Below are 13,334 nucleotides of genomic sequence, written 5' to 3' on the forward strand. Positions count from 1 at the left end.
GCTCCACAACTGGGCGCCGGGACCCGCGCCTGAAGCAGGGGGGGACCGCTGCACTCTGGTCACCTAACCTCCCATTCTTCCTCCCAGAGGCTATTCCCCGCCAGTCAGGGTCATCCAACTTAAGATTCTCGCTGTCCTCTTCAGCCTCCAGTGCCTAGGTGCAGTGGTAGTGGGAAACACAGCCTCCGCCCACTCACCCATCAGCCGGGGTGAAAAATCAATCTTCCCCCCCCTTTTCTGAGGTTTTATGGTATTGCCCTAATCCTCAGTTTGGGGGAGGGGGAGGAGAGAACAGTGCTAAACCAGGGAATGAGGGAAGATGATAGCCAATTGAATGAACTATCCTCTCAGGGGCGGGGTCAAACAGATTCCTGCCCGCCCCGCCCCCTCACTCCAAACTACATTTCCCATTGTGCCTCTCTCACTTCTCGTCGCGCTGCACGCCGGGAGTGCAGGACTTGGAGGCCGCAAGGTATATAGGAATTCGTATCTTTAATCTAGCTAAAAAGGTCCAGAAAATTATAAGCTATTATAATTCTCTCTATGTCCCTAGACAAATGTTTCCAAATCCTCAGTTATGTTGTACTTATTCTAATGTAATTAATTTGTTTAAAATTTCATAAATGATTTCTTAACAAAGAAAGTATATGTGTATCACAGCAATCTGTCAGGACCTGGGAGCCGCTTCTTCTTCCGCCGGGGCCTGTTCGCCGAAGTTCTGTTGCCGTCATGTCGGCTGCTATTGCCTCTCTGGCTGCTTCCTATGGTTCGGGTTCAGGATCCGAATCGGACTCGGACAGTGAGGGTGGACGGTGTCAGCTGCCAGCTGCCGACTCCCTCATGCACTTGACTAAATCAGCTTCTGCCAAGCCTTCTCTGGTAGTGGCGGTGGACTCGGCTCCAGAGGTGGCAGTTAAGGTAAGCGCTTTAGCCTTTTTGCGGTGCGGGAATTGGCTTCTGCTCCAAAATCTGGCAGCGCTTGTATGGCCCCAGGTTACTTCTTCCTCAGTGCTGGGAGGTAAGTTACTAACTCTCTTGGATCTTTTTTCCCACATGCATTTTCCTTGGGAGAAGTCGGGGGTTGGAAGTTCAGGACAGCCCTCCACTGCTCCCCGCTCTTGCCTCCGGCCATCAGAAATCAAGTGGGAAGGAGTGAAATCTGAATTTATGGATTAGGATGTGGCCTGAATAGAGCAAATGTAATCTTAGAACATAAGAAAAGCTAACTCAGGACTTCTCAAACTAGTTTTCGCCGTCAGTCGAAGGGCTGACTTTGTTTTGTTCTCAAGTCAGAACTAGATTCTGATCCCAGCTCTACCACTTGTGTAGCCAAGTTATATAACCTCCTGTTTCCTGGCCTGTACAATGGAGATAATTTTTAAAGCACCTATCTATATGAGAGGGTTATTGTGAGAATTTAGTGAAATGATGTAAATAAAGCTTATAACACAGCCTGGTATATAGTAAAAGTGCAATAAATGTTAATTAGCTCTTTTGATTATATATGTCCTTAAAATGAGAAAAGGCCTTGGATTTAAGAAACAGTATGCATGATCCCAAATGAGAAAGGTGATAGAGGGAGAAATTGGGTTGTATAGTTCATTAAACAAATATTTCTTGAATACATGTTTACCAGGAAATCTTCCTAAAGGCTGAAGATACAGAGGCCAACAAGTCTTTACCATCATGATGCATACATTCTAGTGGAATAAGCAGCAAATAAAATGTGGGCAAATAAAATGGTCACAGATTAGTTTGAGTACTGTGAGGGGAAAAAAATAGTAGAGAATAAGGTAGGAGTATGACTTCAGTAGGTTGGTCAGGAACATCCTCTGAAAAAATCAGCTTTGAACAAGAAGTCAGCCATGTGCAAGCTAAAGCAAGCGTTTCCAAGCAAAGGAGACAGCAGGCCTTGAGATGGTAAAGAGTTTAGATGGTAAAGTGTTTGAAGAACTGAGGGAAGATAAGTGTGTCTAAAGCCCAAGGAGAGCATCCACCAGTTAATAGTATAGGCCCAGTAGAGCCTAATAGGGGTGATCAGAAGCTCAAGATGTGGTGAATGGAGGCAGTGTGCAGAAATTTGCTTTTAAGATGTTCTCAAGTCTAATGTTAATAACTTACATCTTTTACAGGTGTTTAGTGAGTTATTTATGAACTTTACTTTTTACTAATGGACAGCCGGTATGAAAGACTGCTTAAAACTCCCCAACCTTACAGCCCTTCAGCAACCTCCTGAGTCTTCATTTCATTCCTTTCACAGCTCAGCTTTTGGGAGCTCTCTCACTTCATTGCATTTTCTCCTCAATGCAAAGCAGCCTAGTTTTCTTGGGAAAACTCTTGGAGTTGTAAGACGTCATAAAGCATATAAAGCATTTAGCACAGTGCCAGGCACACTATCTTTATTATTTCCAACTGTAAACTTGCTAGCTCTAGAACTATTAAACTTTTCTCTCAGGATGGTTCTGAGGCACCTCCAATCCAGTGTGCAGAAAAATTAATGCATTTTTTTCCCCTCAAAATCCATTTCACCTGTTTTTCTCATTTTGATTAATGATCCTATCCATTAATCCAAGCAAGAATAGAAGTGTCTTCTCTTTCTATTCCTTCTTCCTCAGCACCTGAACTTAGTCATTCAGATGGTTTTAACATTTCTGCTTCATTAATTTCTCTCAAATCAATTTCTTCCACTCTGTTTTCACTGACACAGCCTTACTTCGTATCTTCCCTCCTTCTACCCGGTGTCATTCTTGACTTGACTTTTTCTCTTAACCCCTACTTTTGGGTAGTGGGTCCTGCCCATTGTGATGCAGTAATGTTTATCAAATCTCTCCTTCCTCTTCTACTGTTACCATGTAGTTCAGATTCTTATCATTTCTCTTCTAACAATGATAATAACCTTCTAACTAGTCTTTCTACCTCCTCTTTTTGTATCTCCCAGTTTCATACCCCATTCTTTCTTCACAATGCACCCAGAGTGATCTTTCTAAAATTCAGTGGTAATCATCACTTCCCTGCCAAAAGACACTGTGTTGCCTACTGGGTAATTACTAAGTTCCTTCTGTAACATATGAGGCCTGTTATTCTCCCGTGCTGAACTCTCTACAGAGGCTCAAAAGACTTCTTTTTTCATCTCAAAATTTTTCCCATACTAGTCTCTACCTAGAAATCCCTTGCCTCCTGCCTTCCCTCTCCCCTTCCCCCAACCAAACTATACTGTCCTTCAGTCTCCTGCACATGTTTCCTCTTCTGTCTACCTTAGCACCTTTTCGTACTTCAGCTCTAGCACTTGCCACATTCCTATAATTTGTTAACCTTTTTCTTTCCCCTGGACTATTGTGAGACCCTGGGGACCAGAGATAGTTGCATTGTTAGCTTTCATGTTGCCAATGCCTAGTATACAAGATTAAGGGAAATATATTTAGTGAGAGAAAGAATGAAAGAATAAGTGAAAAAAGTCTTTTGAAAAGCATGTACATTGAGAATCAATGTATATTGATAGAGTGGAGGTGAGGGGGATGACTCTAGAACTTAGTTCAATGACGTCAAGAAAATCCAGAAAGGTTACTTAAGGTACCAGAGGTCCATTGGAAGCAGAGCTGGGCTAGACCCTTCCGCCTCCCGCCCCAGCGATCTATGTTCTATGATGATAGAGTAAGGGACATTGATCATCACTAGTCTGTGAACCAGCACTTGCTTATATGAAAAAAAACAACAAAAAAAACCCACTAAAAACCTTGCACATAGTTAATGAAACAATATCAAAAATGACCAAGGGAGGAGATGTGAAACATATAAATATATTCGTTTGTATTTGACTAATTGTATTGTGACTAATAGCAAGCATTTTGGCAGAGTATAAACTTTTGCAATGTTTTTAATCCATTTCCCTGAATACAAGGGTCATTCACGAAGAGGGATATGTTTTAAATTTGTATGCACCCAGTAATCTAAGCTCAAAATATTTAAGCAAAAGTTGATAAAATTACAAGAAGTTGACAAGTCTACAATCACAGAAGATTTTAATATACTTTTCTCAATAATTAATAGAAAAAGCAAAAACATCAATAATGATACAGAAAATCTAAACAACAAAACAATTTAAAGGGGGTAAAAAACATAGCACTCAATGCAGAGTATCGTTTTCAAACACTAATAAAACAATTTGTTTTGCTGACCATAGGTCAGGGATTAGCAAATTTTGGTACAGGTCAGATAGTAAATATTTTAGACTTTGCTGGCCTCATACAGTCTATCACATCTTCCTTTTCTCCTTCCTTCCTCAGCCCTTTCAAATGTAGATACCATTCTTAGCTTGTTGGTACAAAAAACAGACTGTGGGCTCCTGAACTAGGCCATAAAATGAGTCACAATAAATTTTAAATCATATTATCATGTTGTCTGACCACAATGCATCTAAGCTGAATCAGCCTCAAAAAGGTAACTATAAAATTCTGGTATTTTAAAATTATGAAATTGTACTTTTTAGTAACCCATGGGCCAAAAAAAGAAAATATTATGAATAAGGAAAAATAACATTCATCGGAACTTGTAAGGTACAGCCATAGCAATATTTAAGTATAGTCTTAAATGTAGTAGAAAAGAAGGCAGAAAGTTAGTATGCTAAGCATCCATTCTTTTGGATTGATTACTTTTTTTTTATCATTTCGTTCTTGTATTCATTTCTAAATTATGCCTTCAGTGGTTACTCCTGGAAATTAAAACATGTCTAAATTAATCAATATCTTTGCCTCTTACTGAATAGTTCACGAACACTTCACTTTTATTCACATCTTCCCACCCCTACTTTAGCTGTTATTGTCCTATATTTTTTATATGTATTTAAGCTTCAAAAGATGACAGCGAATGATGCTGATTTTTGCATCTCACATGCAAGAGGTTTTCTGTAGCACATACTTTAGGATGTTGTTTAGTGAGGGTTAACTGGTGGCAACTGCTTTCAGTTTTAGTTTATCTTTAAAATGTTTTTATTTAACACTCTTTCTTGAAGGATATTTCCATTGGGTTTAGTTTCCTTACCTGACAGTTATTTTCTCTCAGCAAAAAATATTCTGTCTTCGGATTTTCATCGTTACTGATAACAAGTCAGCTGTCAGTATAGCTGGGCTTTTTTTCTTTTGACTGTTTTTAGGACACTTGTCCCCAACCCCCTTTTATTTGGAATATATTTTTATTATTTATATTCATTATGTGATACACAAGTGTGGATTTCTTTTTACTTGTCCTGCTCAGAATTTGTTGGGCTTCTTTAATTGTGAATTGATTGGTTTAGAATATGAGTCTTCAATATTTCTGGGAAGTTCTCAGTTCTTTTCTCATATTATTTTAGTCCTATTCCCTTTTATCTTACTCTCAAACCCCAATTAAACATATTTGTGTTCTCCAGTGTATGGCAATGAATATTTTTCTAGTTAAAAAATTTTTTTGATGCAACATTGTCAGATTTTGCACTTTGAAAATCATGTAATGGGCCCTGTTGGGTTACAAGAGTTGCTAATTAACTTTAAAGTTAAAAAAATGAAAGCAGACCTGCTTTCTCTCATTTCTGTCAATGACTGTGTTGCTTTTCGCCCAATGTATTCCTTGCTTTAACATAGCCAACCTGCATAAAATTAAAATTCTGCCTTTAATTTTGAGCACATTTCGAAATTTCTTCTTGGGTTATCTTTCTTAAATGGTAAATTTCAAATGGATTGCCTTTTTCCTCTGCATTTGTTAAGAGCCAAACTCAAAGGATATCTTTATATGAATTTCTATTCTCTCATCTCATTCACCTACCCTCCCATTTTAGGAAGTTTATTTGTTTCTGCTTTCTGGGGGAAAAAACTATACCATAAATTGAAAAGTAGTTTATAATAAGATTAATATTTGTGTTCTGTTTTATAGTTTATAAAGTGCTTTCACATCTATTTTCTTATTTAATAGTAAGAAATGTGTAAAGAACTGGAAAGTAAATATTACTTAGTTTCATTCTCAAATTTCTTTGAGTAAACAAAAGATAAACTTATTTGACCTATAGGGTACCTTTCACTTACTGCACTTGAATTTTTATGTATAATTAAAACTGAATAGAAATCTTTTGTAATTCTGTGGTAATTTCAATTGCATGCCCAATTGTTATTGAACTACTCATGAGTATTAAAACAAGGTTGTGGTGTTGTCCAGGTTTTTCTAATTAAATGTAAAATTAATAACTTTATTTTCTGAAGTAATGTTCAATTTGTCCTATGATTTTAGTAGGATCCAGAGACTGAGAGCTAGTTATATTTTTTATTAGTTGCCACCATTGCTCATATAAAAAGTAATTCTTTTAAAATTGTACTTTGAATTTAAAACCTGGTATCTCACGGTACTCTGTTCAAAATAATTCAAATTTAGAATAACCTTCATTGGAAAGAGCTAGTAAATCATATTATAAAGTGATTCTAGCAACTGTATTCTATAAAACCCATTGGCGAGGTATGAATGTGTCTAAGCCTCTTGGTATCTTAAGCAGTTTATCACTAGGCGTTGACTAGTAAGAAATGAAGGATTTAACTTAGTTTTTATGCAGCATAAGCAATTTATATATAACCTTTTAACTTCATAGTACTGGGTTTTGCTACTGAGCCCTAGGAAAGACAGTGAAGATTCTAGTGTGCACTCTAGGGTAATATCTATGTATCCTCTTTTAGGTGGCCCAGCATTTGAACCCCCTTTCTAAAGAGTCTGAATGGGAAGAATATCCCTACCTGTCCCCTACCTTCAGAAATGAAATCCCAGATTCTCATTCTCCTTGCTCCCTTCCAGCTAAGGCTCAGGACTGTAGCTTGGGCTCAGTCAGCCACATGCATCCACCTCAATTCTAATCCAAAATTAATCCACAAAGAAACAAGGAAATATTTTTAAGTGGCAGTGGTGACCAACATTATCTAGTTTCTCAAACTAGTAGTTTTAACAGCAGCATCCAGTAGCAGGTAACAGTTTAGCAGTGGTTTTCAGTAATAGTGAACTGTTGTCCTCATTGGACTGGTTTTTGATATGATTGATATAGAGTTGTTTCCATCTGTATACTCACCCTTTATTTCTGCCTAATTCCCTAAGATGATTTTCCACTCTTCTTGGCAATGCTATGAGAAACTCAGGATTCAATACTGTTTAATTAGACTGTGAGAGTTTCAGCTGCTTGCAGTTAAGAATCCTGACTGATACTCTGCCAGCCATTTTTGTTTGTTGCTAATTGGGTCTCTATAACATGGTTCATTGTGGTTACTCTTCCCCTTCTCATTTATTCTATTAGTACTTTTGGGTAAGTGACTTAATCTTACTAATACTTAGAGAGATACTGTTAAGGGTTATATGAGATAATGTGTTTACCCTGGTCCTGGCACTTGACTTTAAAGTAATGTTAAGTACTATTTTTATATAACACTCGCCCTCTTCTACAAACTATATAATTCACTTATTGGTTATTGTCTCTCAGTCCCCTACTAGAATATAAGCTCCACAATGGCAGGGATCTTTGTCTATTTCTATGGGCCTAGAACAGTGCCTGGCACATAATAGGCACACAATCAATATTTATGACCGAACAAATGAATATGAAGCTACCATACTCGCTTTATGAAGATGCTTGTGCCCCTAACTACATGAAGAAAAGAAAATTATCAACTATGACTCCCAGCATCATCTCCCACCAGCTTAAACATCTGTCACTCCTCACCTGTTCTTGTCTCTATCATCTCTATTTCATCTCAAAGAAGAGCTTTCTCTTTTCAGAGGCTAATCTTCCAACTATGTCCTGGATTCTCCCCTCCCACCTCTTCCAAGATTACCACCCTTTTGATTATCCTTTCCTTTTCATGTGTTTCTCCCTACTCCTTTTCTTTAGTCTGTGATTGACTAAATCTTTGACCTAGTCTTTTTTTACAAGAGGGGAAAAAAAACTTGAATTCACCCTGAAAATCCTTAAATCTGTTATCCCATCTCTTCTTTATCACCACATGTCTTGAAAGAGTAAAAATTATTACTGTCTTGTTTTTCTAAATCCTCAGTTATACCTCTTCCTCTTATACCTGGCCTCCCATACCTCCACCCCACTATCAAAATTGTTTTGGCAAATGTCTTTAGTGATATCATTGCCAAATTCAGTGGTTTCGGGCAGCCTTCATTCTATTTAATTTCCTTATGGATTTGACTTTTCTTCAGTTTAATATAACAATTATTTATTGAACATGCGCCAAGTGCCCTGCATTCTCTAGGCAGTGAAGATATAAAATGTAAGTAAAGGTCATGTGCAACAAATAATACAATATCACAGGTGCCATTAGGCATTATATAAAACATTCTCTAGGACTGTGGACGAAAAAACAGTTTGCCTGGGCCAGAAAGAGGGACGGTATCAAGGAAAATAAGATGATGACATATTGTCAGATAACAAAAGGAAATGCATAAGATGCAAAGACAGTAACATCGCCAATAGCACAGAAAGCATGAAAATGCGTGATAGTTTTAAAAATCAGCAATTAGTCAATTATGACAAAAGTGGAGATATATTAAACCAGATAAGGAGGTATAAGACTACACAAGATATGATGAAGCCCTGAACTAGGATAGTAGGGGCCGGGATGTGAAGAAGGGAGGATGGGGGTAAAGTTGTTGGAGAAATTGTTCAGAGGTCAATTTAGTGAGACTCAGTGTTTGAATTATTTGTCACTGAGGGTGGAGTCATGGCGGAATATCTTCTATTTTGGACGTAGCAAGTGTGATACTGTGGAACATCCATATAATATTCAGTAGGCACTTAGATATGTAGATCCAGAGGCCAGGAGTGTGGTCAAGACTGCAGATAAAAATTTGGAGTAGAAATTGAAGTCGTGATAAGATAAAGATACAATTTTGAAACTAGTGAGGAAGGAAGTTTAAGGGATACCCAAAGGATTATCTTTGAGAAGTATAGAAACTAGGTTTCCTGCTTTGGTGAAGGGCAAGACAGGAAGATGAAAATGCCCTGTAAAACTACCCTAGGGAACCATACTTACTTTCTGAGGAGAACTGGTAATGATCCTTGTATCTTTTGTTCGGAAGCTACTGGAGAGTTTAGAGCAAAGGAGTAACGGAATCTGACGAATATTAAAAGAAGCACACTGGCTCCTGTGGGGAGTGAGGCGATAGAAGATTTAGGCCCTGTCACTTCCTTTTGTTTCCTCTGCAGTCCCTAACCAGTGCCATCTGAGTATATATCTAATAAGGTTTGCTGAATAAAGGAGTGCTTCTCCTGAATTTGGAACCAGATAATCAGGTCTTTTGAATTAATAACAAAGAGAAGTTGGACTCTTAAGGCTTTGAGTAGTGTTAACTTATCTAGAAATTTCTGATTTGTTCAGTTGGGATAAAGTCAGTTTTTTGAAAGAAAAATATTTTTGTCATGCATTCTAACCTCTATACTGATGTATATTACTTTTATTAGTCTTTGATTAGTAGAATTATTAGTTATATGGCATTAATCATAAAACTGGTATTAAAATAGCTAGTGTGACCTTAATATAGTTTTAAAATAAAATTGTCAGATCTTAATGTTCACTTGGTTTTCTTTCAGGAAGATTTGGAGACTGGAGTTCACCTTGACCCTGCTGTCAAAGAGGTTCAGTATAATCCTACCTATGAGACTATGTTTGCTCCTGAGGTGAGAAAACATACTATATATAAGATTCTGCCTTTACTAAAGTATTTAAATTATACATAGGTAGATCAACAGCGAAATTTTCCGTTTTCTCACAAAACTATACTACTTTTAGAAAATGCATCCTATTATATGTCAACTATATCTCAATTTAAAAAGAAAACATATCCTTCTGCTCTCTATAAGTTTAAATAGTGTATATGTTTTTGTGCGAATACTTTTAAGAATTCACAGTTGTTTATCTACCAGCATATAACTACCTGATAGTATGGAACTATGTCTTTTGAAAAAGGAAATCTCAAAATATCTGATGCTTAGCTGTGAACTTAGTTAATGTCTTCCTCTCAGTATTGGTAAAGGGTATTACAAATTAACCATAAGGGAAAAAGAATTTGCTTTATTAACATCATCAATGCATAGTATATTATGAAACATCTAGTTATAAATACTGCTATGTCAAACACTAAAAAGGTGCCACACTGACATAGCCACTGCTTGAAAGTAGTCACAATGTCTACTGCCTGCTCTGAGTAAGACATCTTATGGATTCTTTTTTCATAAGATGGTAATGATAAATAGTAAGGAAAGCATTAAAGATGAGGAAGGGAAAAAAAAAACAAAAAACAAAAAACAGGAGTCATGAAAATTACCCATTGTAGGAACATTTGTAGAAAAGATTAAATTTCTAGATATTTTGCCTTTAAAAAGGAAAAAGAATGCTTGATAAAATAGAAATGTCAGAAAATGGTCATTATTTTTTTAAAAAGCCTTCAGTAGCAGGATCTTAAGAAGCACTTTAAAGATGGAAGTGAGGAGGCAAACCTTACTGCATCTTGGTGGAGGAAAAGGTACTTTTTAATATTTTTCATTTTTTATTGTATGGTCATTGTTTGCTGCTGTTGTTGTTTTGATAAAGCAGAGACATAAAGCTGTTTCACAATTTGCTTGCTTGGTTTCTGTAGTCACTTAACATATGGCAATTGAAATGATGTCAGTGCTAGTAATTAAACAGTGCTCTAGCTGTTCTCTAGGTGTAAGCAAAAATCTCATTTTCATGCTCTGAAATGTGGTACATTTTAAATTTTATTCTGTTCTTTTTTAAATCTTTCTAACTTGTCGAACTATAGGCTCTTCCATATTCCCTGGCACCATTTTAGCCCGCATATTGAAGAGAGGTTGTATATTGCATATATGCTTCATGATTTTTTAAATGAACAGTACTTCAGTGAAATAGGGCCACTGAAATCAGAAAATGAGAAAATTTGGAAGCAATGTCATGTAAGACATTCCTATGTGTCAGTGTATATATTTTCTATGAAGGCTCTTTTTTTATAATTTTTGGATGTTATGCATAACTAATAATAATGCTTTGTGATTACAGCTTTCAAAATTCAAGAAAATTTAAAAGGTCAAGATTTTTTGTGGTGATATTGACAAGGTAGTAGGCGGATTCTCTTTGTGGAATTACCAATTCTTTAATATTTGGGGGGTTTTCCCCTCATGTTAGGAAGTTATAAATAAGTTTATGTTAGGAACACTTCACTGCTTGTCAGTAACTTAAGAAAAGAATGATGAGACTAAAAAGTGAAAAGTTACAATTTTTCCTGGAGGCCAATGAATTGTCTGTGGCATAACAGATTATTAACTTTGAATTTTATGATTAGGATCTATACAATTTGGCACAGTCTGGAAAAGTGTTACTAGGAACTTTGCTAGATGAAATTCAGATTCCCATATTTGAGAATCCATTGTTAGAAACAAGATATAGCCCCTTTCCTCAAGCTAATTTTTACCAGAGAGGATATGTTAAATGTATTTTTTAAAAAGATAGAGCCTAGACTGTTTCCTATAGTGCCTTTAAAGTACTAGACAGATTAAAGAAGAGATTGCGTCTGGTTGTAAAGATAAGAAAAAGTTCCATGAGAGAAATAGTATTTAAAGTAAGCAATACAGTCCAATTTAAGAACATGAGATTTGGGGTTAAGCAGACCTCTTTTTAGTTCTTGTATGACCTGAGATTATCTTCTTTTTTTCATAAGTCAAATGAAGATAATGTCTGCTTTACTGAGTTATAAGGATAAATGAGATAATGTATGATATGCTTAGGAAACTCTCTGGCACAGTGTAAGCATTTAACAAATGTTAGCCCTTACTGTTATTTATATTACTGTTATTAGCATTGATGGCTAGGAAGGCTTTTAGGGGGAAAGATTCCAGGCAGAACAGAAACACTTGAGCCAAATCATAAAAGATCTAAAGAAAAGAAATGCTTTAGTCATTATCAGTAGGGGAAGACGGGGAGGTAAGACTAGAATGGTATTTTGTATAATATTACACAGGGCTCTGGGGGCCAAGGTGAAGAGTTTGGTCTTGATTTAATATATGATAGATTTGTAAGGTTCTTTAGTGGGGGAGTAGCACAATTAAAGCTACCATTTATACTGTATTCCGGGTGCCATACTGAAGGATTTATATATTTATATACCTTATCTCTTTTAGTCTTCACTACAACCCTATGAAGTAAGTACTCTTATCCCTATTTTACAGCAAGGAAACCAAGTCTCAAATTATACTGCCTGCAAATTTGAGTCCAGATCACTCTTAACAATGGCTCTATAACTGGAAGACCAGTTTGAAGGCCATTGTGGGTATACCCCTGCCTTTGACTTTGTCAGCTCAGTAAATTAACTGAATTGGCTATTTTATTTTATAAAACATTGTCTCTCCCACGTAACCAAGGACTTTTCCTAAATGGTCTACTTAGTTATCCAGATAAACTTTCTCAAATTTATAGAAAGAACTTAAAGACAATAGCCATTGTTTTAGTCTAGTCATTTTTCTTTTCACACAATCTTTTTTGTATCTGCTTAGAGGAAAGTAAATTTGTTAGCTTCTCTAGACTCATATAAAACCCATAAGCTCAGAGAGATTTTCAGACTTAAAATATAGTACTTTTAGGAATAGAAAAAATGTAAAAATTAAGAGGAAAAAAATGCCAGTTACTGTTAAAAATCTGGCTGTGTCGGATGCTATAAATATTAATGTTAGAATGAACTTTAAAATCATATGGCTCAGCTCTTATTTTATAGATGAGGGAACTGAGGCCCAAAGTCATAGAACTAGCCTTAATAAAATATTCTTATGCTAAGAATATTTAAACTGTTCTTATGTCTTACAAGATTGAAGTATTCCTCCAGTAAAATTGAATTTTAGTGAACTTTTTCAAATTTGTAGAAAATAATCAACAGACTTCTCACCTTAAAATTTGTTTACAAGTATTCTAAACATTGATGAATGCAGTTAATATTAATGAAAAACTTATCAACAATATATGTATGGTTATTAATTCAATAACTTGGGTTTTATTTTATTATATGTGAACTTATGGTTAGGATTTCATGTGCTTGTCAGTTTTTACTAGTATAAATTTCTTAATTCCTGTGATGATATACTGCTAAGACATTGATCCTCAGATACTCAAGTACTCTACCTACTGAAGACTTTAGAGAATCACTGCCTTGTAATATGCAGATCTCTTAGATTATTCAACCAGTGCCTTAAAAAATTAAAATGCTTTCTTCCAACTCTATAAATAAATCACTACTCCACTCAGGTGAAAGATGTAAGAATATTTACCTGTCCCAGAAAAATCATA

General features: G+C 36.1%; 1 protein-coding gene across 1 annotated transcript in view; it reads left to right on the forward strand.

Annotated features, from left to right (window-relative positions):
- Positions 1–511: 511 nt before the first annotated feature.
- CDC40 (cell division cycle 40) overlaps positions 512–13,334 on the forward strand; it is a 41,643-nt gene continuing 28,820 nt past the window's right edge. Inside the window, exons 1-2 of the mRNA XM_039870286.1 lie at positions 512–918; positions 9,596–9,682. Coding sequence (XP_039726220.1) covers positions 730–918; positions 9,596–9,682 — 276 coding nt within the window. The 5' untranslated portion in view covers positions 512–729. The remainder of the gene's footprint in view (positions 919–9,595; positions 9,683–13,334) is intronic.

The sequence above is a fragment of the Pteropus medius genome, unplaced genomic scaffold (genome assembly GCF_902729225.1).
Source record: "Pteropus medius unplaced genomic scaffold, Ma_sr-lr_union100, whole genome shotgun sequence".
In the NCBI taxonomy this organism is placed as follows: domain Eukaryota; kingdom Metazoa; phylum Chordata; class Mammalia; order Chiroptera; family Pteropodidae; genus Pteropus; species Pteropus medius.